Here is a 27,952-nt window from a genome sequence, read left to right on the forward strand (position 1 = left end):
CCCCTGTACTCCACCCTCTGCGAGACGAGTAAGGGAAGTCGACTCGAGAGCATCTCCCATCGATGCAGTGCAGTGAAGACAACGGGGTAAGTCAACCTAAGCTACATCGACTCCAGCTACATTAGTAGCGTAACTTAGGTCAACTTACCCCAGTAGTGAAGACAAGCCCTTAGTGTACTTTGACCTACTTCCATTTCAAAACGCGATAGATCAAAGCTCACTAGGGAAGGAGAGGTTACTTAGTTAAAGAAGCAAGTTGAAGTATGGGCTGGATGAATGGACTATAAGGTGGATAGAAAGCTGGCTAGATCATCGGGCTCAACGGGTAGTGATCAATGGCTCCATGTCTAGTTGGCAGCCGGTATCAAGAGGAGTGTCCCAAGGGTCGGTCCTGGAACCGGTTTTGTTCTACATCTTCATTAATGATCTGGAGGATGGCATGGATTGCACCCTGAGCAAGTTTGCAGATGACACTAAACTGGGAGGAACGGTAGATACGCTGGAGGGTAGGGACAGCATACAGAGGGACCTAGACAAATTGGAGGATTGGGCCAAAAGAAATCTGATGAGGTTCAACAAGGACAAATGTAGAGTCCTGCACTTAGGATGGAAGAATCCCATCTACTGCTAAAGACTAGCGATCGAATGGCTAGGCAGCAGTTCTGCAGAAGAGGACCTGGGGGTTACGGTGGACGAGAAGCTGGATATGAGTCAACAGTGTGCTCTTGTTGTTAAGAAGGCTAACGGCATTTTGGGCTGTATAATTGGGAGCATTGTCAGCAGATGGGAACGTCCCCTCTATTCAGCATTGGTGAGGCCTCATCTGTAGTACTGTGTCCAGTTTTGGGCCCCACACTACAAGAAGGATGTGGAAAAATTGGAAAGAGCCCAGCGGAGGGCAACAAAAATGATTAGGGGTCTGGAGCACATGAATTATGAGGAGAGGCTGAGGGAACTGGGATTATTTATTCTGCAGAAGAGAAGAATGAGGGGGGGATTTGATAGCTGCTTTCAACTACCTGAAAGGGGGTTCCAAAGAGGATGGATCTAGGCTGTTCTCAGTGGTACCAGATGACAGAACCAGGAGTAATTGTCTCAAGTTGCAGTGGGGGAGGTTTAGGTTGGATATTAGGAAAAGCTTTATCACTAGGAGGGTGGTGAAGCACTGGAATGGGTTACATAGGGAAGCGGTGGAATCTCCTTCCTTAGAGGTTTTTAAGGTCAGGCTTGACAAAGCCCTGGCTGGGATGATTTAGTTGGGGATTGTCCTGCTTTGAGCAGGGGGTTGGACTAGATCAGGGGTTGGCAATCTTTCAGAAGGGTGTGCCGAGTCTTCATTTATTCACTCTGATTTAAGGTTTCACATGCCAGTAATACATTTTAACATTTCTGCCCCCCCACCTCCAGGGGCTGCAGGGACGTGGTGCCGGCCACTTCCCAGAGTGGCGCGAGGCCCACGGTGCCATGGGGGTGGCAATCCCGCAGGCCGGATCCAAAGCCCTGAGGGGCTGGATCCGGCCTGCGGACCGTAGTTTGCCCACCCTGGCTTAGTGAGCTTTGTACTCAGAGGAATGGATACTCATTCTTCTATGCTGTCTCCATTTGGGATGTAGTCTGTCTTGAGCCAGGCTTGGAAAGCATGAAGTTGAAGCCTTGTGAACAGTGTTACGTAAGTGCTGGCAGCCATATGCCCTAGGAGAGCAAGACACTCCCAAACTGATGTTTGTGTAGTAGCCCAAAGCTTCATGACTAGCACGTGACCAGTGCTTTCATGGTGAGAAATCGGTCTCTTGGAAGGTATGCTCTTGCTGTGATAGAGTTCAGTATTGTGCTGATAAATTCTATTGCCTGTGGGAGAACAGCAACCTTCGTTTACAGAGATGCCTAGTGATCACAGCAGCAGCTTGAGGAGAGCCGCTGTTGCTGATTGGACCCCTTGGAGAGATCTCTCCATCAGTAGCCAGAATCGAGATATGGAAAAATCAAAACACCCTTGCAGTGGAGGTGAGCTGCCATAGCTGCCATCACCTTTGTGAAAACACTTGCAAGCTGTGGTCAGGCCAAAGGGAAGACTCTTGTATTGGTCATGGTTCGAATCCAAAGCGAACATGAGAAATTTTCCATGTGCAGGGTGGATATCTATGTGGAAGAAGACATCCTTCCCGTTGAGAGCTGTGAACCAGTTTCCCTTGGTCAATGATAGGATTTTACTGCTGCCAAAGTTACCATTCTGAAGTGCATGGCTCAGATGCAGACACTGAGTTGCCATAGATCTCAGAGAGGTCTCCCCCCTCCTTTTCTCTTGGGGACCAGGAAATATTTTGAACAGAACCCTTTTCCTTGGTATTGGAGAGAAACAGGCTCCATGGCTCCCAGTTGCAGATGGGAGTCTTATTTCCTGAGAGAGCATTTCTTCCTGAGAGTGATCCCTGAAGAGGAATCAGGGATAAAGGATGGGGAAAGGGAGAGAAAAATTCTACTGTGTATCCTGCATAGATAACAAGCACCCATTTCTTAGATTCGATGCTTTGCCAGTTGTCGGAGAAATGGGCTAAGGGAAGGAAAAGTTGGCAGTAGAGTTGGTTCGCAGCTCTTGACAGACCCATCAAAATAATTTCCTTGTTGACTGCTGGGTTTGGGGGATAGAAGCAGGAAACACAGTCTGCCTGAATCTTTGTAGCCTCTGACACTTCCTTGAGAGTTTGTAAGGTCTGTTATGGACAAATAGTTGTGCAGTTGTTCTTTGTCTAGAAGGTTGCAACTTATGGAACTTTGTCTTGGGTGCTGGTGTATAAATCCCAAGAGAATGGAGGGTTGCCCAAGAATCTTTTAATGAATGAAGGGACTAGTCTGTCCTTTCACTATAAAGTTTGCTCCTGTCAAAGGCTAAGTCTTCAATAGTAGACTGGACTTCTCTCAGGAACTCGGATGACTGAAGCAGTGATGCTCTCATCACAACCACTGCAGTGGCCATTTACCAGGAGGTCATTTCAACTGTAGTAGTAGTCTGATGATCTCACAATCAGCTTTCCTTCCTCAATGAGAGCTTCAAACTATCCCTGGAGCTCTTTGGGGAGATTATCTGAAAAGTTTGTCACTTTATTGTAGTTCACAAAGATGTACTTGGCCATAAGTGCCTGACAATTCGCTAATCTGGGTCTTAGGCTGATGGAGGAAAAGACCTTTCTACCAACTAAGTCCAAGCACTTAGCTTCCTTATTGGAAAGCTGATTTCAACTGGTGCAGTCAGCTTTTCTCTGAGGCTGCTTGGACTACCCAGGAGTTAGGCACTGAATGAGTGAATAAAAATTCCACCCCTTTGCATGTAACTAAGTATTTTTTCTCTGCCCATCTAAGGATGGAGCATACATGGGTTGATATGTGTCACACCACCTTTGCGGGTTCCAAGACTGCTTCATTAATAGGCAATGCAATTTTGCTGGGTCCCATGCCGTGACCGATATGACTTCCTCTAAAGGGATTTGGAGCATCTCTGCAACCCTCTTCAGTTGGTCTTAATATTGCTTGATGTCATCAGAAGGAGAAGAGGAGGTAGGTGTAATTGCCTCATCTAGGGATGATAACGAGAATCCTGACTGACCCAACAGTTCTGGAGGTGTCTCTGGATACTTCTCTTCTATCATTTTATGAGGAGTCTGCTTCCTCTATCTGAGGAGAGTAATGCTGCGAGTCTCATCTAGAATAAACTGATTCAGAGCAACACGTATATGGACCCCAGTAGGACCAATGGGATTGGTTACATGGTGGTTGGGCTGCATCCCAATCCCAAGACATGGGGTACTTAAGTTCATATGGAGGATAATCCATTCTATACGATTTTTATGGAGCCCATGAGACTCTTGATACCATGTCTGGACTGAGATTGTGTGTTATTGTGGGAGGTGGCATTCTCTCACCCACATCCATGCCATCAAATCGGAAGGTAGGATCTTGTTCCATGGGTGGTGCTGATAGATTCAGCTGCTTGGCCACCTCTCTGCTAGTTGATGGTATCAGGGAATGGGTGTCCATAATAACAGGTGGTAGTGTTGATTTAGCAGTATCCTGATTGGGAGAAGGTCTGGGAAGAAAGACCTCCTTGTAGCCACTTGTGAAAAGACAGGGTCAAGATGTCTGCAGAGGTAACGGCACCCAAAAGGAGGGGTGATTCAGCATCTTGCAGGACAAGGAGGACTTCCTGGGTGGTAAATTTGTCCCCTGAAGGGGGTGGGGGAACAAAAGCTGGTCTCTGTCTGCACCGTTAAGAGTCAATTTGGTTGGAATTCTCAGTATTGAGGACTCCCTACCCGAGAGCCATGGTGCCATTGGTGCTGGATGCAATCGATGTGTCTGTTTCAGAGGTTCCATAGATGGTACCAGCGGAGCAGCACACGGTGGTTTTGGAGTGGACTTGCTCTTCGGAGCTGGGATTTCAGTGCCGTACTCTGAAAACATTGCTGCAGTACTGTAATATGAAGTCCCAGACGACTTGTGCGTACAGGAGATGGTTCTCTTAGATGATGGTTCTCATGTGAATTTATCCTTCTTCTTATGAGAGGACTTTCCTCGTGCTTCTGTTTAGAAGAGGACGACGACTTACTCCTGCCACTGTTGATAGTAGAGGATACGCAGCCTGGTGGAGCACTCCGCAGCTCCTTCTCCAAATGTACAGGGGTCTGCCCGCTGTAAGGAATTCTCCCAGGCTGGGATACGAGTAGGACCTCATTGCTCTTCCATGAAGAAGCACCACAGTCGGTACTCATGTGCCTTGGGGGTTCCAAGAGGGAAGGAGTTGCAGATTGAGCACTTGGAGGGGACATGGGCCTCCCCAAGGCAACAGAGGCACCAGACAAGGTTGTCACTGACCAGGAATGATCTGGGGCATGAGGCACAGTTTTTGAAGCCCAGGATACTGGATGTGATGCAGTGTGTACCCCACACAGGCCCTAAAAGGGTTAATGGGGCCCTAAGGGGCCAATTAGGGTACCTGGCTGCACGTGGCATGAAAGCCAGCCCTAACTGAACAAGCAGGAGTAGGCTGGATTATAAAGCCCGGACATTGGCAGTAGAAAAGAGCTGCAGTGAAGGAGCATGCAGCCACCCTCTGGACATTAAAGAGGGAAGGAAGGAAACCTAAAGGGAGGGGATGTAGAAAAAGGCTTAGGGAAACTGCAGCAAGGTGTAAGATGGTGCAGAGCTTGACCACTGATTAGAAGGTCACTGAGTTGGAACCCAGAGAAGAGGGCAGGTCCAGGCTCCCGTAACAGCCACTGGGGAAGTGCCACCATCAGGACAGTGAGGAAGACTGCCTCTCCCCCCCGTTTCCGTCCTTCCCTCTCTAATGCCAGCAGATCGAGGAACGTGATCGTTCCCCTTTATTCGACATTGGTGAGGCCTCATCTGGAATACTGTGTCCAGTTTTGGGCCCCACACTACAAGAAGGATGTGGAAAAATTGGAAAGAGTCCAGCAGAGGGCAACAAAAATGATTAGGGGTCTGGAGCACACGACTTATGAGGAGAGGCTGAGGGAACTGGGATTGTTTAGTCTCCAGAAGAGAAGAATGAGGGGGGATTTGATAGCAGCCTTCAACTACCCTGAAGGGGGGTTCCAAAGAGGATGGAGCTCGGCTGTTCTCAGTGGTGGCAGATGACAGAACAAGGAGCAATGGTCTCAAGTTGCAGTGGGGGAGGTCCAGGTTGGATATCAGGAAAAACTATTTCACTAGGAGGGTGGTGAAACACTGGAATGCGTTACCTAGGGAGGTGGTGGAGTCTCCTTCCTTGGAGGTTTTTAAGGCCCAGCTTGACAAAGCCCTGGCTGGGATGATTTAGCTGGGAATTGGTCCTGCTTTGAGCAGGGGGTTGGACTAGATGACCTCTTGAGGTCCCTTCCAACTCTGATATTCTATGATTCTATGAATGTCCAGAGAGTGGGCTGCCGGATCCCTCACTGCAGCCCTTTTCTGCTGCCAAATTCCTGGCTTTATCCTAGACCCGCCTGTTCCTTCTCAGATGGCTCCATCATTCAGGGGTTACTTAGGCCACCTATTTCCCCACAGCTGTAGCCCATCTGGTTAACTGGTCCCTTCTCAGCCCCACCAACCCCCCTCTAGGGTAATGTGGGGTGAACATCCCATTACACTGGGCATAATAATCACCTCAAAGAATACAGACAGGAGGGTGGGGGGAGGGAGAGAGAGAAGAGTCCCACTAACTATACTAACTCAACTACTAATCTATAAACTATTCTATAACTATTTTCAGGTGATTAGGAAGGTAGCAAGTTTGCTGGACACTGGAGCTTTCCAACACACCATAGGTAGTAGAAGGAAATCGGAAAGGCGGTTAGTCCACACTGCTACTTTATACCCCTGGTGTACAGCACATGGAGAACTGCACAGGCACAGACTAGAGGACACTAATAGCAAAAATCTTCTGGTCTCAGATGCCTACAGAGCACCTGCACCCCACAGTGGAGTTCAAACAGGGACCAGCACTTAAAGAACAACTCTACATGCGTGGCAGCAGGGTCCCCATGGACTCATAGTGTGCGGCAGAGTAATGTGGAGTAGATTTACACTCCAGTTTGCCATGAACTGAAGGTTCATGTAGACGAGCCCTGAACATGCTTGAGAGGGCAGGTGGGATGCAGTTGCAACAGAAGAGTGGACGGAAATATCCTTTATAATGCATTCATTGGTTTTGCTACAAAGTCAACCTCATCCAGACACCTTATTGATATCTGCATTGATTGTCAAAATAATTACAACAGAGGAGTGGCAGAGAGATCCTATCTGCCATCTCCTGGCACTAGCTGGGGCACTCCGGTATTAATTCAAAGTAACTAATTTAAGTTGGTAGGATTCAACGTGATCTGCATAAACAGCTAAGAAGAATAAACCTATGAAGACAACCCCCTTTTCAAGCTAACACGTGCATGTCCTCCGCTGTGCTTGGAGGACTCACCAGTAACAAAAATTTCTACAAGACAAGATTTAGTTACAATCATTGGGTTAGTGTTGTGAACTGAAGAGGTACTCATGGCTCAAAACATCTGGCAAAGATTTTTAAACAGGACACTCAAAACTAGACTCATTTTCTTCTGCCTTACGTAAGCTAGTAAGCAAGAGTTAGACAAACAGCAAGCAATAACTGGCTTGTATTAAATAACATACATGCCAACATAACATGCTCCAAAACACCTAATTGTCAGAGGATGACTTATGTCAGAGCTATTCTTGAAAAAACATCAGCTGTTCTGTAAGAAAAATCAATCAGGAATCCATTTATGTAATCAACTCTCGACATCACAAATTAGATCTAATTACATTTTACCACAGCGCTCACACTACACTACTATTTTTGGCAGAATGAACTAACATCTCGTCCAAGGATTAACTTTTCCCTCCCAATCATAAAGAGTATCATTCTACTATTGATAATTATATGCTTCCCAGTGGTACTTCTAACAGAATTAGAATGCGTTTTGTGTGCACGCAGGGCGGCTGTCAAAAGATTTCTCTCCACTCAGAACACAAAGACTACAATTCAACCCCCAAGCACCACAGGACATTACTGGAAATCAGCTTTTCTGGGAGGTAGAGAGACAGGCTTTTTTAAAAGATCTTTTTTTAAACAACGTTGGTTGTAGACGCCCTTCCAGCCTTCCCCACCATGTACACACACAGCAAATGCAGATTAGCCACAAAGACATGCTATATGTTGAATAGTGAAGTCAGAAATGCTGCACCAATTAAGATCTGGCGGAATATTCATCCCAAATTATAATAGATTGCGTATATTTCGATCTCAGTATCCTCCCCTGCTAAGTGCAGAGTACGACAGAATGAGACATTTCTGTATTGACTTGTGAACTCCATTTTCTATTGTAACGTCCATTTTCTGGTTGTGCTGCACATGAGTGGCCCTTGCCCATGGCAAATCTATTCTGATATATCCCGAATGGCTACTCTGCCCAGGAAAGGTGGTTGACACCTTGTTCAGGGACTATCATGCAGAAGCAATCATAGAGCAATCTAGGGCCGACAATTTTGATTATCTCAACTTCTGGCCAAACTCCAGGGAACAATGGATTTTCTACACAGAGGCTGGCAGGAAGAGACAAGCTTTTCAGCTGAGCACATGGCAAAAGGAGAGAGAGAGAGAGAGAGACTGTATTAAAAGGGTAGCCATTCATTGCCACCTACACAAAGTGGTGGTCGGAGACAGAGAAGGAAGGAGGGAATCTGCTTAGTCTGAAATGTTGACAAGACCTCAGACTCACAGACGGGATGAGATCAGGCTAACAGGGATGGGTGCATCTTGGGAATTTTGTTATTTTTCAAAGATCTTTAACTCTAGTGCTTTTAAGAGTAAACTGACTGTGATTAAGAAATCCCTTTGCTAAACTTATGTTCCTTGTTTCCCTGAAGGGGTTAAACTAGAAACCAGAGTGCCCACAACCTAGGTGGAGCTTTCATGGATCATAGCTACGCAACTAGGGGCTTGGGTGGTCTGAGGGACTTGTTCCAGGGTCTGGGGTGGCTTCAATGGAGAGTCCCATGTTCCAAGGAAGGTCTCAGACAAGGGGACTGAACCTGGGAGTGCCCTCACAGATCCAGAGCTGGAACACTGACCAAACTCTGGCCAGCCCCCGTTGGCTTGGAAGCACATAGGACCAAGTTGCTGGGTCTACTCCCAATAGAGACTGGGCCAGGTTATGACACTTACAAAATAAGAGCTGCTCTGTATGTCCTTCGAAGCCTACTTGGGGTTACTGCTGATATTTAACTCAAAGGGACTAGTTTATTCTGACAGTATGTTGGGAGGGTAGCAAAGGTCAGCACAGTTCTCAACCCTCAGACTATTTCCAAGTGCTGATCAAAGGGCTTGAGGTGGCGAACGTGCAAGAAAGGGAATGGTTTAATTGTGTATCTGAAGAATTAGTGGGTGACAGAGATTCCATGTGTCACAAAAATGCCCAAAATAGGGAGATTCACTGGAGAAAATCCATGCTCTACACAAGAGAGCCTGAAAATACACCATTTATAGGCACTTACCCTATACATGGAGAGGTCAATACGGAGTGAATTGTGCAGCTGGTCCAGCAGTTTAACAAACCTTTCTTTCTGTTGGTCAGAAAAAAATATAGTAAATAACGTCATGCTCCGTCACAGAAAATTAGATCTAATCAACACTCCCAATAACTAGAGTGCTGCCCGAGAACGAGTGCTGGATCACAGAAGAGTGGGAGGAAGCTATATGGATTTATTCTATTGTGCAAACTTAGAGGGAAGATAATAATTGCTTCAGATCTCTGAATTTACTCCTAAACTTGATGCAACAGTAATTCCAGTATAACATTAGAAGGGTCAGGAAATTTCCCCTTCATCACTTAAAGGAGACATATGTACCATTCAAGTAGAGAGAGAATACAAGACCACAAATAAACTTATTGAAACTGATGTATAAATTCCAGCTATTGATCTGCATAGTTGCAGGTACATAGTGATCACATTTAAAAGAGACTTATTTCCAGACGGGTTCCAACCAGTGATACGGGCCCTAGCTCTCGTAAGTTAGACTTTCGTTTTTGTTTTTTTCTTGCCAAACAAAAAACTGCTAACATTTCATTTCATTTGAAACATTTTCAAAACAAAATGTCAATTCAAAACAAATGTTTGTTTTCCGGGGGGAGTTAACCAAAATGATCCACGAAGGTCGACCCGAAATTGTGGATCATTTCAGTGCTTAAAAAATGCATTTAAAATTTTTTGTCGAGCTCCAATCTCTACTTTAGTTGGGGCCCAACCTCTGGCTGGGTGCTGGTTCGGCATAGAAGCTATCTCCCCTTCAGTCAGATGTACTCTCTCCCCTAACAGAGCATGGCCTGTCCCAAACCCCATTCGGATAACTTTAAAAAGCCCAATCTCTACTGCATATTACAGGGAAAACAACTGAATGGGAGGGCAGTGGGGACTGGACAGTACAATCCATGTCTTAATAAATCACTATAGAGTTCCCCCCACAAGAGAGTAGAACCTGAGATACACAAACATCAAGCGCAGCAGCTGTTTGAAACAGACTTTTAAAGAAGCTGCTAGTTTAAGTACTGAAACCATCGTATCTCACGGTATACATTATCTATAGTGTCCCATGCAGTGTTCAATACAGTTTGCTCCTTTCCACACCATTTGTACTCTGGTGTTATTGGAGCACAGAAATGCAAGCATCACAATGCATTATACTGATTATATCTAATCATGATACAGGATGAACAAGTCCTCATCAATTGTGTTAATTCTTCATACAGAAGAGTCCCATTGCCCCATCCAAGGATATAATGTTCCTTCACCAGAACTAGTGATTCACTTTAACATCAGCGAAAGCCATAAGCAAACCAAGCAAGTAAAACTGTAACAGTAGCATAGCAGGACAGTTAACACTGAAACATACCCCAAAGTTTGAGGCTGCAAAGCGGTCAGAAGCAGACACGTTTGTGGATGCAGTAGTGTGCGCGTAGTAGGCATTGATATTGGCCAGTAAGGTGCTCATCACAGCTGGCACTCCTGGACACATGTACTTGGAGGACAGACATGCAAAGTGCCTGCAACAGCATAAGCAAGGTCAGTTATGGAGAAGACGCAAAGGTGCTCTATAGTTTACAAGGTTATTTCTGGCCCTTGGGGAAAAGCAGAGCTAGAGAGTTGATTCTTTCAGCTATTTCCACCCCATTAATATTAGCAACACCCTGCTAAAAGTACCGCATCAATGAGGGCTGTAGCTGTAATCCAGAATTTCACCTTCTTGACAAGTCTCCATTGTCCAACACTTGGCTTTTCTGCAAAGATACCAGCTGGTAACAGCAAAATAAATGCTTTTAGCATGGCCCTGGAAATGTGACATAACAGCCTCTCAATTTGGCAATGTATTGATAACAAGTCCTATCCGGAGATTATGCTGTTGCTCCAGGATACAGTGATTCTGAGACAATGCCTGATACAAGGAGACCTGCAAACCAGACTGCTCCTTCCAATAGTCAGTGACTTCCTAAGTGGCGTGCCAGCAGGAACTGCAATCCACTCCCTGCCTTGAGTGCAGCAGGCTCTGCATACCAGTATCTTTGTGCTGTACAGAGACTGCTTTGATTCTTTAGGGCTAATCCTGTCATCCTGCAGGAAGTATGTTGTCTCATTTGCATTTTCTCATATAATTGCTCTCATTAAAGTGTAAGGAAATCTCTTACAGGAAATCTTAAAATTATTCCACCAGCGTTTGGTCTTGAGGAGTGATTAAAGTAAACAACCAAAGAAAAGCTGGTATAAATAAGGAAAAACAGTACTTTAAAAAGGGCTAATATTATAAGACATGACAAGAGAAGAGCGTCCGTGTGTCAGAAACTTGTTAGAACTTCTGCTACAAATTCCAGAGAGATTCTTTTAAGCGTGAAATGGATCATAATCTCTGTGTCCTCCTAAGGCAACACACAGTCATTAGCTTCCCTGCTACTCACCTTCCAAGTAAATTGACAGGGCTTTACATGAAAATATTTAAGAATCAAATGTTTCAGATAAATAGATGCCATTGAATTAGTTCGATATGGTGGATACCTTGCTGGTCTACTGGTAGTTCAGGCACTCAACTACTACTGTATAAAAATATAGACAGACAGACAGACGGACCATCTCTCTACCTGTGTCTTTCACAGATACGTTTATGGAAGAAAGAAGGATCTCAAACTACTTTTATTCTTCTGAAAAACTGAAAAGCTCAATTCCTGGCAGAAAGCTGCGATCAGGGTTTGTGAAGGGATGGACTTTTTAGCAGTTCTTAAAGATGTAGCATAACTGGTGAAACCCATCAACGCTATATGTGAGCAAAGAACATCTGGGGCTGGCTAGCACAGCTCTAATTTCAGTAATTCCTTTCCACTTTGGTTATAATGGTTCGACTGGCAGAAAATGAAGATATCTGCATGGAGAACTATCTGTGGAATACATTCTGTTCAAGGGCTTCAGGGTGCCCCAGAACTGAAACTTTAACTTCAAAGGTGAGTTTCTTCAAGCTAATCTGTCTCATTCAATATTTCACTGAAGACAAAAAGCAAATGCAATACAATTGGTGGTCTGCAGGAAGAAGCAGAGTTCATTAGGAACCCAAGTCAGAGCTTAGTGTTTAGGAAAGACCCCCAGGAAGCCAAGAATTGGACTAGTCTAGTTTCAAACAGAGCAAACCAGGTCATCGCCTTTGTCAAATCCCACTACTTAAAAACTGATTGTTCTGGTTCTTGACACAGGATTCTTTGATCACCATGAAAGAGCACTGGTGTTAAATTTGGGTCACAAATACCCTTTCTTCCTCATCCCCACTAGACGTTTTTATTTGGGGGTAGGGATGATACATTTTAAATAGCTCAGCGGTCAATAAATGGAGGACCCAGAGTCTTACACCACCAATGGTTTACCTCTGGGAATCAAGCTCCTGCTTATTTACATCAACACCACTGGATATGGCTGCTCCGATCTGAAATCCAAGGGGCAGGACTGTCAGCCAGCTGTGGGTTTACTGAGTCCCTCAATCCTGATCCTTCTTTACCCACTGATTTCTAGCCTTTGAGGAAGCTAATCACTCAGAGCATGACAGCCCTTTCCTACTCACAATAAACTTGAAGGACAGTAGCCAGCAGAGCCAGATGGGAAATCACAGGCCATGCCAGCCATCCTAAAAATATTGAGTAACCAACATATTTAGAACGCTTCCCTTTGAGATTAAATAAACTAACTACAGCAAGGGTTCAGTATGAGAAACACAAGGAGAGTAACTTACGTCATAGCCTGGTATATTGTTTCTATACCATAACGCATTGCAAATTCATCCACTATCTCTTGGGCTGTCTCATCAAAATACACCTTCCAGGCATCATCTCCTTTGGCATCAGGGATCTTCACCACCCCGCTCCCTTGAATGTCTGTGAGATAGTGGAAGAGGTTCTGAAATGGAAACAAACTAAATTAAACCTGATGTATTGGAAACCTCTAAGGCTGAGCGCAATGTGACCGGCTTGGAACCATCCTGGAGACAGAACATCTGAAACACCCATCTCCTATTTTTTCTTATTTGCTGGGGTTTTTTGTTTGTTTGTTTTTTAATTTATCTCAGTTTTTCTCCTCAGCATCCATGACAGGATTCCTCAAATTCATCCCTTTAATTTCACCCACCAGTATAAATAACTCGCTCAAACTCTGAGTGAATAAAGCTTTAGCTATTCCATCAGTGCTTAAACTTCAGTTAACAAAGGACAACACAGACAACCTGCCACCAGGACCAAACCCAATGTGCATGGAGTGGAGCAGACCTTTATCACAAAGTGTGGCCTGCAACTACAGGTCTTCATCCCCATGGGCCACACCTCAGAATTGAAGGTAAGGGAAACTGCAAGCTGTGTTTTCAAATAATTGTTAAAGGTATGTACAACTTTGGATATGTCCTTAATGCGACTTTGTATAAATCTAAAAAAATAAAAATAAAATGGACGGAACTTCACAAGCATATTTGATTCACAAACTGCATGTCTGCCACCCACCTGAATCATGCAGATGCAGTCTGCTCATAGTAAAACTACCTAACAGAACAGTGCAAAAAGTGGCTTAATGACTTTTTCAGCTTCCCCGTCACATCACAGACCACTCACAATGATCCCCGTGGTCTGAGGTGCTCAGAATGGAGAGCTAGCCAGTCATGTCACCATGAGTCTACAGCTTCCTTAATCATTCTGGCACAACAAACTTCACGACGCAGACACAAGCCTTTACCCTCCAAGGTTTCAAGCTAATAACAGCCACACAAAGAACAAGCGATGACATTGCCTAAACAAGGTGCAGAACAAAGCCTTCGAAGGTTTAACACTCCACTTTACATTTGTAATTTAACTAGATTGCAAGGTCCTTGGGGGGAAAAGCAGCTCCCTCCTCAGTGGGCCAAATTGTGCAACTTTTACTCCGAGGGAATTCCCTCTGGCTGCAATGAAAGTTCTCTTGAAGAAAGGACTTCATAAAAGATGCAAGAAAGTATTTTCTTGCTCCAGCAAAATCTCAAATTGATTAGTCTCCTGAAACTTAAAAGGCTCTGTAGGGGAGATAAAAATGACTTAAAATGGACAAACTGTTTAAACTAATGTAACGGTCCTTTCCCAGGCATTCATTATTTGCCAAACATTCTGATCATTACGATCTTTGGGAAAAGGGATATTTCTAACGATATCCCCACTGACTGGGACTTAGAAAAGAATCAGTTATGCATCCTTATTCATCCCAAGTTTCAGCCTCGTCTAGTTACACTGGAAAGGCTTTCATCCACCGCTGCTGTTCAGTGATCAGCACACACTCAGTTCAGCAGATATTTCTCAGTGTTCCTCAACTCACGTCACAGACAGATACATAAGCCTTCAGGACATTCGCCTCCTTCGTGTGGAAATCAAGTGATGAAAAATCTCATGATCTAATTAGGAGCCACAGGACTTTTTGCTTTAACCTATGATTTCTCCTGATCTAATTATTTTAGCTGCAAAGCATCTCAGTTTTGTCTGTGATATACAGAATCACTGGATAAAAGAAGGAAAGAAATGATCTTTTAAAAGGAGGAAGGGAATGACCCTGCATAGACAGAAGGGAAAAAAAACCCAGACAATTAGAGAAACCGATTTGCCACTGAACTAAAAAGCAATGATCTGATCCTAACACCTGCTTGGTGGCCCATTACATTTAGTTGACACCTCTTTATCCTTAATCTTCCACCTCCCAGAGGTACTTGGCCCACTTTGGCTCACCTCAAGAGAGACCAAGGATTGAACAGCCATGGACACTGGATGATCCTCTATTCCCTAATGGTCCCTAGTAGTAAAACAGTGCAGCAGTGTGGGGGAAGTTCATACTGCCAATGCCGGCACTCTGCCTGTTCAGTGGATAAATAGAGGGGCTTCACCCCCAAGAGTGCTACCCTCAAATACTTCAGAAGACAATTAACAATTTATTCACAACCCAGCCAAGACGAGATATCCCCACCTTGTACATGGGCAAAGCTTTAGTAGCTTTCTTAAAACAGGCAGTGCTAGCCACATCTGAATGTGCTTAAAAAGGCTCATAGTTACAGCGGGACAGACTATGGTCTTTATAGAAACAGGCTGAGAGAGTTCATGGGGAAGACGCCACAGGATACATGCAACATTACCAAGCCAGGGGGTTAGGACAGAGACTGCACAGCTACTAGCACTAGCCACCTTTGGCTTACTTACTTCATGAAGGCACGTGTACTGAATATGATACGGAGCCACCTTCTCTTCGCCTTTTATTTCCACATTGATTTGCAAGCGTATAGCACCAGATACAGCAGATTTATCTGTTCTTTTCTCTAGAAAGAAATATAAGTAGGAAGTTAAAAATATTTTTCTTTGGACAGGCAATAGCCATCATGGCAATAGCAGCACAATGCGGTAAAAGAAAACCACACGTGGAAGTCCGGGCTGACTTTGAAGCGAAATATGACTCTTCAATATCATTTTTCGAAGTGTTCGTATAAATTTGCATTTACCAAATGAACACAAGTGCCATGACATATTTGTGCTGTTTCACACACAACTGCGTATTTCAGAGATGCACAATTCAACACCTTAAAGAAAAAAAAAAAAAAAGTACAACCCAATCCTTCAGCTCCACTGGCCCAGCACAGTCACTCAACTAACATGCAGGTTAGAAAAGCCAAAGAACATGCTGAAACCCTTCATTTTTGAGGGCATGTGAATCTGAGAATGAATTTCGTGATCATGAAATTAAGGGACTATGGGTTAAACTTTCAAAAGCAACTGTGATTTAGGAGACTACAACCCATTTTCAAAGCTGATTTAGACATGTAGGCATCAAAGGGCATGTCTACTACATGAACACTAACTCTGTGGCAAGTTGGGGTATAAATCTACAACGTCCCAACGTGCCATGCACTAACTGCCCATGTGAACCCTGCAGATGCATACTAAAAGGTTCCCTAGTGCAAACTCAGATACTGCTGTTAGACATGTCTTCAGTCTCATTGACTTAGGTTCTGAAAAGGGGACTTGAGCACTTCAGAACATTTTACCTTCACTTCAATTGGATTAAGACAATAGCTCTACTCATGTACCTCGATCACATGCTAAAGCCCTTGTTATACCAGTCCAGGCCCTTAAACAGGTCTGCAGCACTCTGTGGAATTCTATGCCTTGGCCTTTCAGGCACAGAGGGACAGTGGTGGTTTTGTGTTGGAGACTACTGTAATTAAGGTCAGGCTTGACAAAGCCCTGGATGGGATGATTTAGTTGGGGTTGGTCCTGCTTTGAGAAGGGGGTTGGACTAGATACCCCCTGAGGTCCCTTCCTACCCTGATATTCTATGATTCTATGATAATCCAGGCCGATTTATTTCTACTTGTTTCACATATGAGAATTGGAACCCAGTCTCTATAGGGTGTTCTAAGCCACTGCACCACCAAGCCCCACTGTTTTAATTTTTCCTGGAGTTAGGCTACCAAAGGTTAGGTTCCATGGGACCCTGTGTGACACATTTTGGGGATACCTGAGGCATCTGGGATTAATTTCTACCACCTTCCTACAGCAGGAGGGAGCCCGGTCAGTGCCCAACAGGGGAAACTCTCCCCAGACACCAGGTGCTGGCAACACAGGCACTCCGTTTGGGGCTCCATGAGCCCTCTCTTTCCTTCAGCAGGCTAAGAATTTACACACCGCACTTTGCTCCGTGCGAGTGCCCAGTCCCTTATCTTTTGGATACCTGCAATGTACACGGAACCGCTGACTCTGTGCCCCCCAGTTCATAGGTTTCACCTCAGTTCAACTCTCTCCTTGGCACAAGGTGCTTAGACGTGTCCATAGCAAAACCAAATTGAATTTTATTTAACAGAGTTTGAAACAGAGATTCAAATAAATGCAAGTATAAGGGTTTGGAAATACCAGGTTACAAGTAAAAGAAAGGTACAACATGAAATCTATAGCTTATACTTATTAACAAGTGACTTTCCTGTCTAATAAGGTATTTCTCATCCAAAGTTTAGTCCACACAGGGCTTGTTCAGTTTAGAAAGCTGGGATCCACCTTTCGTGAGATACCCCTGCTGGAATGGATAACAACTTGTGCTCTTTCTTCATCTCTTACACAGTTACAGACCATTGTCGGTCACCCCAAGGATTCCCCTATTCAGACACTTTTGGTTCTTTTGTCTTTGTAAATCCTCAGGCCCGCACCTGGTCTAGGTCCACAAGGCTGGCTCCAGGGATGCTCACTGTTCTCAACGTTGATTGGGTTAGGGTTAGCCTTCCCTATACAAACATCCGTCAATAATTATGGGACATATTGAGAAGACGGTCAGACACAGGGGTAATATACCTATGTGGCTATGTCTGAGAAGGTCTGTGTCACCATTACAAGAGGCTAGAGCAGAGTGGGTTCCCATAGGCAGAAGGCACAAATACCACTCACTGAAGTTCATCTTTGTTTTGGTCCATGTTTGTAAAATGCTGTTAACATTACCCCTACAGTAGGGGGGGCCAAGGTATGACTCGAAGGACAAATGTATCCAGCCCATGAGGTCTACAATGGCTCTTATCTTGAATATAGACATTATAGCCTGTGGAGACTACAAGTCTCAGCATGCAAAAATGTATTTTGATTTGAGATGTTCTGATCTAAGATAAGAACGGCCACACTAGGTAGACCAAAGGTCCATCTAGCCCAGTATCTTGTCTTCTGACAATGGCCAATGGCAGGTGCCGAAGAGGGAATGAACAGAAAAGGGAATCATCAAGCGATCCATCCCCTGTCGCCCATTCCCAGCTTCTGGCAAACAGAAGCTAGGGACACCATCTGAGTCTCAACAGACTATAATAAGGACAAATGCAAAGTACTCCACTTCGGAAGGAATGATCAGTTGCACACATACAAAATGGGAAATGACTGCCTAGGAAGGAGTACTGTGGAAATGGACCTGGGGTCATAATGGATCACAAGCTAAATAGGAGTCAACAGTGTAACACTGTTGCAAAAAAAGCAAACATCATTCTGGGCTGTATTAGCAGGAGTGTTGTAAGCAAGACGCGAGAAGTAATTCTGCTCTATGCCGTGCTGATTATGCCTCAACTGGAGTAGTGTGTCCAGTTCTGGGCACCGCATTTCAGGAAAAATGTGGACAAATTGAAGAATGTCCAGAGAAGAACAACAAAAAATAATGAAAGGTCTAGAAAATATGACCTATGAGGGAAGATTGAAAAACACTGAGTTTGTTGCCCGGGGAGGGGGGATGCGGGGCAGACATGATAACGGTTTTCAAGTACATAAAAGGTTGTTACAAGGAGGAGGGAGAAAATTTTTTGTTCTTAACCTCTGAGGATAGGACAGGAAGCAATGGGCTTAATTGCAGCAAGAGAGGTTTAGATTGGACATTAGGAAAAACTTCCTAACCATCAGGGTGCTTTAGCACTGGAATAAATTGCCCAGGGAGGTTGTGGAATCTCCATCCGTGGGGATTTTTAAGAGTAGGTTGGACAAACACCTGTCACGGATGGTCTAGATAATACTTAGGCCATGTCTGAACTACCGCTTATGTCAAGAAAACTTACATTGTTCAGGGGTGTGGAAAAAACCCACATCCTTAAGCGACATAAGTTTCACCGGCATACGTGGTAGCATGCATAGCATTATGTTAGCAGGAGAGCTTCTCTCATCGCTTGATGAGGTGTGACACGACGTGGAGGAGTTTCTTGTTTTCCTTCTTTCCTATGGGGGATTCGCTTGGGACAAGGTGGTTTTATTATGTTGACGCGAGAGCCCTCTCCCATTGGCACAGAGTGGCTACACGAGCGAACTTACAGTGGCACAGTTGCATCAGTACAGCTGTAAGCTCGCTAGTGTAGACATGACCTTAGTCCTGCCATGAGTGCAGGGGACTGGACTAGAAGACTTCTCGAGGTCCCTTCCAGTCCTACGATTCCACATTGTCACATTAAAGATAAGAACCACTGCGAACTCCTCCTTTTGATGCACGCCAAGATATGGCTAACCGGCTACTTGCATACTATCCCCATTTGGGCGAAGTCTGGATGCTCCTGGTCAACACCTGCTCTCTGGACAACACACTTACGATGAAAATGTCTTTAAAGAAATTAATCAAGAAAACACATTTAAAAGTCTCATTCTTGTCACCCAAAATGTTTTCTCCCTTAAATTACTTTGCAGCACAACCTCCTTTACTACTACATGAGTCAACAATGCGATGCTGTTGTGAAAAAAGCAAACGCAATTTTGGGTTGCATCAACATAGGCATAGCATGCAAGTCACAGGAGGTGATAGTATCACTCCACTCAACACTGATTAGGCCTCAGCTGGAGTACTGTGTCCAATTTTGGTCACCAATGTAGAGAGAGAAAGGATGTAGAGAAACTGGAAAGGATCGAGAGGCAAGTGACAAGGATGATCAGAGGGATGGAATTCAAGCCATACGAGCAAAGGCTGAAAGAACTGGATATGTTTAGTTTGGAAAAGAGGAGATTAAGGGGAGACATGAGATCTGTCTTCAAATACTTGAAAGGCCGCTATAAAAAGGATGGAGAAAAGTTGTTCTCTCTTGCCATAGGGAGCAGGACAAGAGGCAATGGGGTCAAACTACAGCACAGCAGATTTCAATTAAATCTCAGGATACACCTCCTACCTGTAAGAGCAGTAGAACAGTAGAATAAACTGCCTCAGGAAGTTGTGGAATCTCCTTCACTGGAGGTTTTTATAAAGAGTCTGGAGCCATCTGTCTTGGCTGACAACAAATCCTGCAGATTGGCAGGGCGTTAGACTAAATGACCCTTGCAGTCCCTTCTAACCCTATGATTCTACAGTAACGACAGGAGTAGTGAACTCATGGAACAAGAAGGAGTTGCCTCTTCAAGCCTTGGAACACAGTGAAATGAATTGTAAGCCACTCCTCTGCCAGCTCATCTCCGATACTGTGGCAGGAAAGGACTAAAAGCTACCAACTACAATTTAGCAGAGCATTAGAAATGTTTGCTGGCAGTCAAGCCTGTCCCAAATTCAAACATATGTCTAGAGCTTTGCAGCAGAAAGGATGTGTCTAACAGAGAATTTTCCTCTACACAAAATTTGAATATTCCTCAATTACTGTTGCACAAGAAAAACAGTTAATGATGCTAAAAATAGAGGTGTTAAATGCATCCACCATGTAAGCACATACTGCTCTAGGATGTGAGGACATTAAACCCACTGATTGCCATCTTCATCACTTGCATTAATGTGGCCAGGGTACAACAGAAGGTAACATGCCTCAGGTCCCATTTTCCAGACTTTAAACCCACTTCTCCACAATCCTAGTGACCCACACAGGCTGCCCATCAACCCCTGGCAACAATTTCAAAAATGAATGCTCCTTTGTAGTGCAGTAAATAAAGTCTGTAATAACTTCAGAAATCTATAAAATATACCTGCCTGCATCCCTAATCTGGGCTAATCAAAAAATCAAAAACCAAATTCTCATTACAGATGACTAAAGCGCTGAGGGTTAGAATTATTGAGACTATTCAGTGCTGAGTTTCTTTGCACATTGACAACCAGTGGGACTTTCTGAGAGTGGAATTGACTACACGGTCTTTAAATTACTCTTCTGTCAGAATTCACTGAAGGAGCCTTTCATACAGACTTAACAGAACGAACTATTTCATTCCACCTACAGATCTTTTTGGAATGAACCCTCACCTCCCAATCCTGCTCAATTAATTGACCACTAAAATGAGGGACAGTGGGAATCCACAATGTCTGGGATATGGCCATCTTATTTTTGATAGTCTGGATCTCAGAATTCTTCTCTGCTGGTCCTTCGTGCCTTTTCCAACACTCTGCAAGGGAGCAGCATCTTTAATAGGTTACTAACTCCTCTGAGCTTTACTTAAATTTTCTTGCTATGAGGAGAAACATCCTCCACTAAGATGTCCTCTGTGTCCTCACATGAGTCTTCAAGATCCCCCACTTTCCTGCTTCTCACTTTTTTTTTTTAAACTATAAACCAAAGTCTTAGTGAAATGTGCTCATCTAACAGCCCTTGGGATTGAAAGCCTGTTTATTCACAATGTAGGTACAGCATAGGCCCTGGCAACTCGTACCCCACAGGGAGCACCTCAAAGGATGAGAGAGGAGTTCAGACGCTGGTTTCACTAAGTAAGCATCCAACAAACAAATTAATTCCAACTGAGGGCCACCTGTGTCTGCTAAGAAGTGGACTGAAATTCAATACTTTATTCCTTATAGGCCAATGAACAGTTCTCTGATGCTTAAAACTTTCAGTTATCTATCATTTGGGGGCAGATTTGAACTGATGACCCACACATGAAAGTTGCCATATCCCATTCCCCAGTCAATCTGCCATCCCCAAAGGCCTCTTACTTCTGTTAAGCAACATAAAGAACTCTCTCCATTCTCAGTTCAGGCAGAACAGAAGAGAGTCTAACAACAAAAACTGAACCTACATCTCCCACACAGCTGTTCAGAATAGTAATCACTGGGCCAACTGGGGAGGCCAGAGGAAAATGTCAGCCTAGTACAGATGTCAAAGTTTGTCCCTACTCCATCTGCAAACTCAGTTCTTTAAAAGCAGCTTCTCCTTCAGCCACACTGGAGACACTGCTCCCACTCCCAGAAACACACATTTGGGGCCCTGTGAGAGGCAGCATTAGGATGAAGACAGCTGGTAAATCTTCAAAATTATTTCCCATCCCCATGCACACATACGGTCACTGCTAAGTTACAACTCACCCACTTACAGTCGGGGAGTGAGGGGGGAGAAACCATCACCACCACCTCCTCCCTCCCTCATTTTGTGGATGGCCCCCCTACAGCTCAAAAAACATGTGTGTGGCCAAAACTACTTGGCAAATTTGTGTCAAATTCACAAATAGTTTCAGGTCAACCAAAACTATATTTTTTAGCAAATCTACTATTCATGGAAAAAATGTTACCCAGCTCTAGTGATTAAGAACGCTTGCAAAGAGAAAACATTCTGCGCCTTTATGATTCTCCAAAGAGCATGTATTGTCCAACATTTTTCACTGGGAAGACCACTGCCTGATAGCCCTCCCCACAACACATCCCCACGCCTCCTCAAAGTCACACATTCTTTGGAAATTACACGAATGCACACACAGGGTTATGAGAGCTCCTAACCCAAACAGGACTCATTTAGTAAGGAAAGTTCCATACATTTGTAAGCAAAACCAAGGATTGTAATCTAAATTAGAGGACTGAAAAGCCACTCACCAAGATTGTACCATACATCCATCTCTCCACTCAGTGTGCGGACTTCGATGATGGTCTGCCCCAAGAAATCGTCCGACTCACGTTTCAGCCTCTGCTTGACACGAGACTTAATGTCATCATCCTCATCCCAGACGCGCACTTTGATCCGATCCGAAGAGTTATGGCACTCACTGTGAACAAGACAAGCAAGTACAGATGGGTGACCAGCCACTGAATCGAAGTGTCTAGGATGCATGGTTTTACAGCATGACTGACCATTCTATGATATTCTTTTAGTGGTATTCGTCTGATAGATGTTCATTCACATTGGCAGCTGATGGTGAAGGATGTGAGATGCAAATAAAATTTAAGTACTCAACAGGAATTGGGTTACAGAGAGTTTTTAAAGGCCTTCTGCTACAATGTAGCCATAAAACTCTGAGGACTCTGACCACTGTCAGGGACTGCTAGTGGATACCGCATGCAGCTTAGTGACTTGATTATAGTGCATCAGTCAGTGATTCAAACTTCTGTTAAACAAGAAAGAACTCTCTCCATTCTCCTCTCCTCACCAAGCAAGACTCAAACGGAGGCCATTAACTTAATTTTGTTTGATACTTTATTAGTGTCACTAGCAAAGCAACAGTGAACTAATGCACAAAACAATACAGTCAGGGAGAAGAGATAATACTGGTTGTGTGTGGGAGGAAGGGATGGGACACAGACGCTCTAATGAAGTTGGTATTTAAGAGCTACAACGTGCCCCAGGCAGGGAATTAAAGAAATCTCCTTCAAAAAGGCAGCTTCGTTCTCAGTTGAATCTTCACATCTGATCTGATGCTGAGAAAAAAAAAAAATCTCAGTTATCCTAAAACCTAAATAAGCAGGTGACCTGCACAACACACATCGGAAGCGAGAGAACTCAAAAGCTACAGGGACACAGTGAATAGAGAGATCTTGTAACAAAAGCCCTGCTCATTTATTGGGCATGTGATATGATAAAGCAATTTGAATGCTCATATACGAGCATGACAAGGGTGATTACTCACCATAACCACTACAAATGTCTGGCCTCACCAGAAAAAAAAAAAAAAAAAAAAAGTGGTGTCTGAAAATATGGCAATTCCTGCTGGAGGTCTATGTTTTAGCCTTTTCAAACCTACTGCATCTGTTGCTAAGCAACAGGGGGAGAATGAACAAGGAGAGAGAATTGGGTCAAAAGAGATTTGCTAAGCCAAGTCAGTGAAATGTGGCAGCAACCGTGGTGTTTACATGTTACCTACCAAGAACTCATTTGGCCTCCCATTGCCATCTATTGTGTTTTAGGATTCATTAACAGACAGCTAATGCAGAAGAGCTCACTGTGAATTAAATGGAGAAAAGCAGAGGCAATTTTAGGTTGTCCTGAACATTTACTGTTGTCTGAAAACCAACCCCTGTTCTGCATTCCTCAAGGGACTCAAAGTACCATTTAGAATACAGAAAACAGATGTTTCAATCAATATTTCTCTGTTTTTAATTCTTTTCTTCCCACCTGTAAACATGTGCAGGTGGTTAAGATGATTTGTTGCATGGTGTGCTAAAGAGGAGATGCTAAGATTGTTGGTTCTTCCTCTAGCTCTCAAACCTATTTGGGCATGTTGCCATCTCTGTAGGCCCGGCAGAATAAGTGGCTATACACTAAAAATTCTTCATAACCAAAACAAATATTATAAGAAACTCTCTCTCGGTACCCTAGGGGCAGATTTGCAAAGGTATTTAGTTGCCCAAAGATGCAGACAGACATGCACAGTGGGATTTTCACACGCTCCTAAGCAAGTTAGGTCCTTAACTCCCATTGACAGCATTTTTCAGTGCCAAAGTACTTCGGTTAACCTGGCCCTAGGTCTTGACCCTCTACTACAGTCTGTCAAAGGTACTGCTTCTTTAGGAAAATACTCAAGCTGATTTGACCTAGTTTGATCCGCACTGTGTGCCTTTTAAACCTGAACGTGCACCACATGAGGTACCTGGAATAACGGTGTTCTCTTTCTCGACTTACAATAGGGGACCGCGCAGCACCACAATCACCGCAGAATGTCACATGGTGAGTTTTCAGTGGTACCAGCTGGATCTGTAAACCTCAAGACTGTTACTGTCTCTACCATACACACCTTTCCAGGAGGGATGCTACTATTTTTGTGGGGCTTCTTCAACTTTGTATTTCCTCTCCTGGCTCTGTACCAGAGTGATTCACCAGAGCTATCTGTGCTGTTAAACACCTGAACCTGGGGGGCGAGGCGGGGGAGGGGGGGGTTAAGGCAGAGTAAACCTATAGGATTTGCAGTCTTTGTTACTGTTGAACCAAGACAGCCAGGCTGATGTCAGCCCCACTTTCTACAAAAACAAGAGCTCAGATTCAACTCAAACACGTTTATTGTCTGGGAGATGAAGGACAATGCTCCCTTTTAAATTGAAACAGCATAAACCCAGTCTTGTGGAGTCTGAACATATATTGTAGGGATATAGAATGTCCCCATAATGCAGGAGGCAGCACCTAACACTCTCCAGCGCTTGCTGCACTTTTTATGTTCCTGTTTTCTCTTTTTTAAATATATTTATATTAGTTGGAGTGTTTTTATTAGTGACTGAAGTTTCACCTCGATTGTCTAGTTTTATTGAATTATTTAAAATAAAGTTTTCAATAAAAATACTGTACAAAAAAACAGAGGTAAAAAAAGAATAAAAAAGATGAAACTGCTTCCAAAAGGGTGTTTTCAGTGGTGGTCTAAATGAGCTGCTACCACTCAAGAACGATCTTGGCGTCATTGTGGAGAGTTCTCTGAAAACATCCACTCAATGCGCAGCAGCAGTCAAAAAAACGAACAGAATGTTGGGAATTATTAGGAAAGGGAGAGATAATAAGACAGAAAATATCATGTTGCCTCTATATAAATCCATGGTCCGCCCACATCTTGAATACTGTGTGCAGATGTGGTCACCCCATCTCAAAAAGGATATTTGAATTGGAAAAGGTTCAGAAAAGGGCAACAAAAATTATTAGGGATATGGAACGGCTTCCGTATGAGGAGAGATCAATCAAACTGGGGCTTTTCCAAGCTGAAAAGAGACAACTAAGGGGTATATGATAGAGGTCTATAAAATCATGACTGTGTGGAGAAAGTAGATAAGGAAGTGTTATTAACTCCTTCTCATAACAAAAGAACTAGGGGTCACCAAATGAAATTAATAGGCAGCAGGTTTAAAAGGAATGAAAGAAATATTTCTTCACTCAACGCACAGTCAACCTGTGGAACGCCTTGCCAGATGATGTTGTGAAGGCTAAGACTATAACAGGGTTCAAAAAGGAACTAGGTAAGTTCATGGAGGACAGGTCCATTAATGGCTATTAGCCAGGATGGGCAGGGATGGTGTCCCTAGGCTCTGTTTGCCAGAAGCTGGGAATGGGAGACAGGGGATGGATCACTTGACGATTCCCTGTTCTGTTCATTCCCTCTGGGGCACCTGGCATTGGCCACTGTTGGGAGACAGCACACTGGGCTAGATGGACCTTTGGTCTGACCCAGTCTGACTGTTCTTATGGGAAGGAGGGAAATTGGTGAAACTGTGATTTAATGCATCCTTTTCACAAATAAGAGTTTCCCTTGCTTATGCCATTATCATTTATTTATTATTTTAATTCCTGTAGCACTCTGAGGGCCCAATTAGACTGAGGACTCCATTGTGCTTAGTATAGTGCAAACGCATTGGAAGACACAGTCCCTCCTCTGAAGAGTTTACAGTTAGAGCTGGTCAGGAATTTGACAAAATATTCATCAGAAACTGCAATTTCATTGACATCAAAACTGTTTGTGGAGAAGGGTCGGCGTCTATGAATTTCCTGATTCAAACATTTTGGAAATTGTCAAAACATCCAGTTTCAACATTTTTTAAATGAAATCTTCCATTTTAGAGTTCAAAACAACTTTTTAATTCAAAACTTCAGTTTATTTATAGTCTAAAATGATAAATAAATTAAAAAGGGAGGACAAGGGAAAGAGGAATAGTTACACAGATAGTTAGACCAGCTAAGCACATAGCTAAATGATTGAGTCATTTGAAATATATACATTACAAGGTAAAATTAAAAGGATAAATATCCAAACTGCCTAGCGAGCATTTAGATCGCCATTTGGCACTAGTATTTCCTTTAGGATCCATGGCAGCAGTGGCTGTGGAGGAGAGTTTTGAAGAACAAGGTAACAGCGTTACAGGCTCGTTAAGGGAGAGTTTCCTGCACATAAGGGTTGGCATGGAAGAAAGCGCAAAGGTGTTTGTAAGAGAGGTGGATAATGGAGACTGGCATTGCTGGCAGAGTGCAGGGGATGGAGGAGGATACGATAAGACAGAGCACATAAGCGGGAAGATGGGCTCTTTGCAGGAGTTTTTAATGGATCTGAAGGGAATGATGTGGTTGTCTGGAAGAGCAGGGCAGAGACAGAGACCTGCAGTGATGCGGGATGAGGGAGTTGTAGTGATGTAGAGAAACAGAAAGAGTTTGACTTTGAGAGATGTTCTAGGGAGAAAGCAGCAAGGTTTGGATACCACCTGAATGAGCAGGTTGAGAGAAGGCAAAGTCCAAGCCGTCCCACTAACAGATCTGGGGAAGGGAGGATAGTTGTGTTGTTAACTGTGATGGGGAAAACAGTGAGCCAGAGTTTTTGGTTATGTTAATTTTAAAATGAGAGGCCAGCTAAGCACACGGAGAGACAGACAGGTTGGGGTGGAGAGGCCATTGCATAAGTCGTCAGTATGAAGACTGCAATTGTAACTGAGCAGATGAGGTCACCATAAGAAAGGGCACAGCGATGAGAGCAAAAGAAAGAGCGTTGTGCAATCCCCATGGATAGTGAGAGCGGGAGGCAGAGAAACAATCAAAAGAGATGGGGAAGGAATGGCTTGAGAGATGGGAGAACCAGGTAGGAGGAGCATATAAAAGCAGCTGAGAGCTCAAGGATGACAGCCAAGGAGTAAAAGCCCTAGGCTTTGGCAATACCTCCTTGACAAATAATTATCCTAACAACAAAGAAATAGGTCTTCTGTTCCTACCAGTACTAAACTCGTTTGTTTTAGAGGGACAAGTACGACCATTTTGCTGTTACCTATCTCTGCAACGCTGATTACACAAACAAATCATGTAGCTCTTCCAAATGCAAAAGGCAGAAGCAGTGCTCAGAGCCACTTCATCTCTAACTACACCTCTACCCCGATAGAACGCTGTCCTCGGGAGCCAAAAAACCTTACCGCGTTATATCGAACTTGCTTTGATCCACCGGAGTGCGCAGCCCCGCCCCACCGGAGCGCTGCTTTAGTACGTTATTTCCGAATTCATGTTCTATCGGGTCGCGTTATATCAGGGTAGAGGTCTACATTATCCCAGCTTCCTCCGAGGCATTGCTGCATGGCATCAACTCCATTGTTCACATCCAAATTTCATACGGGTCACTGAGCTGGGAAACTATGGGTATATCTACACTGCGATTAAAATCCCGCAGCTGGCCTGTGCCAGCTGACATGGGCTCACGGGGCTTGGGCCAAGGGTCTATTGAATTGGGGTGTTGGCATTTGGGATCACGATGAAGCTCAA

General features: G+C 44.0%; 1 protein-coding gene across 6 annotated transcripts in view; it reads right to left on the reverse strand.

The window, feature by feature from the left end:
* Positions 1–27,952, reverse strand: part of LOC117878847 (protein unc-13 homolog B) — a 206,252-nt gene that overhangs the window by 88,309 nt on the left and 89,991 nt on the right. For all 6 annotated transcript variants that reach the window (XM_034773441.1, XM_034773440.1, XM_034773439.1 and 3 more), the window contains 5 exons: positions 22,348–22,517; positions 15,291–15,406; positions 12,827–12,990; positions 10,457–10,607; positions 9,061–9,129 (listed from right to left, as the gene is read on the reverse strand). In XM_034773441.1, coding sequence (XP_034629332.1) covers positions 9,061–9,129; positions 10,457–10,607; positions 12,827–12,990; positions 15,291–15,406; positions 22,348–22,517 — 670 coding nt within the window. The remainder of the gene's footprint in view (positions 1–9,060; positions 9,130–10,456; positions 10,608–12,826; positions 12,991–15,290; positions 15,407–22,347; positions 22,518–27,952) is intronic.

This window comes from Trachemys scripta, chromosome 6 (assembly GCF_013100865.1).
Source record: "Trachemys scripta elegans isolate TJP31775 chromosome 6, CAS_Tse_1.0, whole genome shotgun sequence".
NCBI classification, from domain to species: domain Eukaryota; kingdom Metazoa; phylum Chordata; order Testudines; family Emydidae; genus Trachemys; species Trachemys scripta.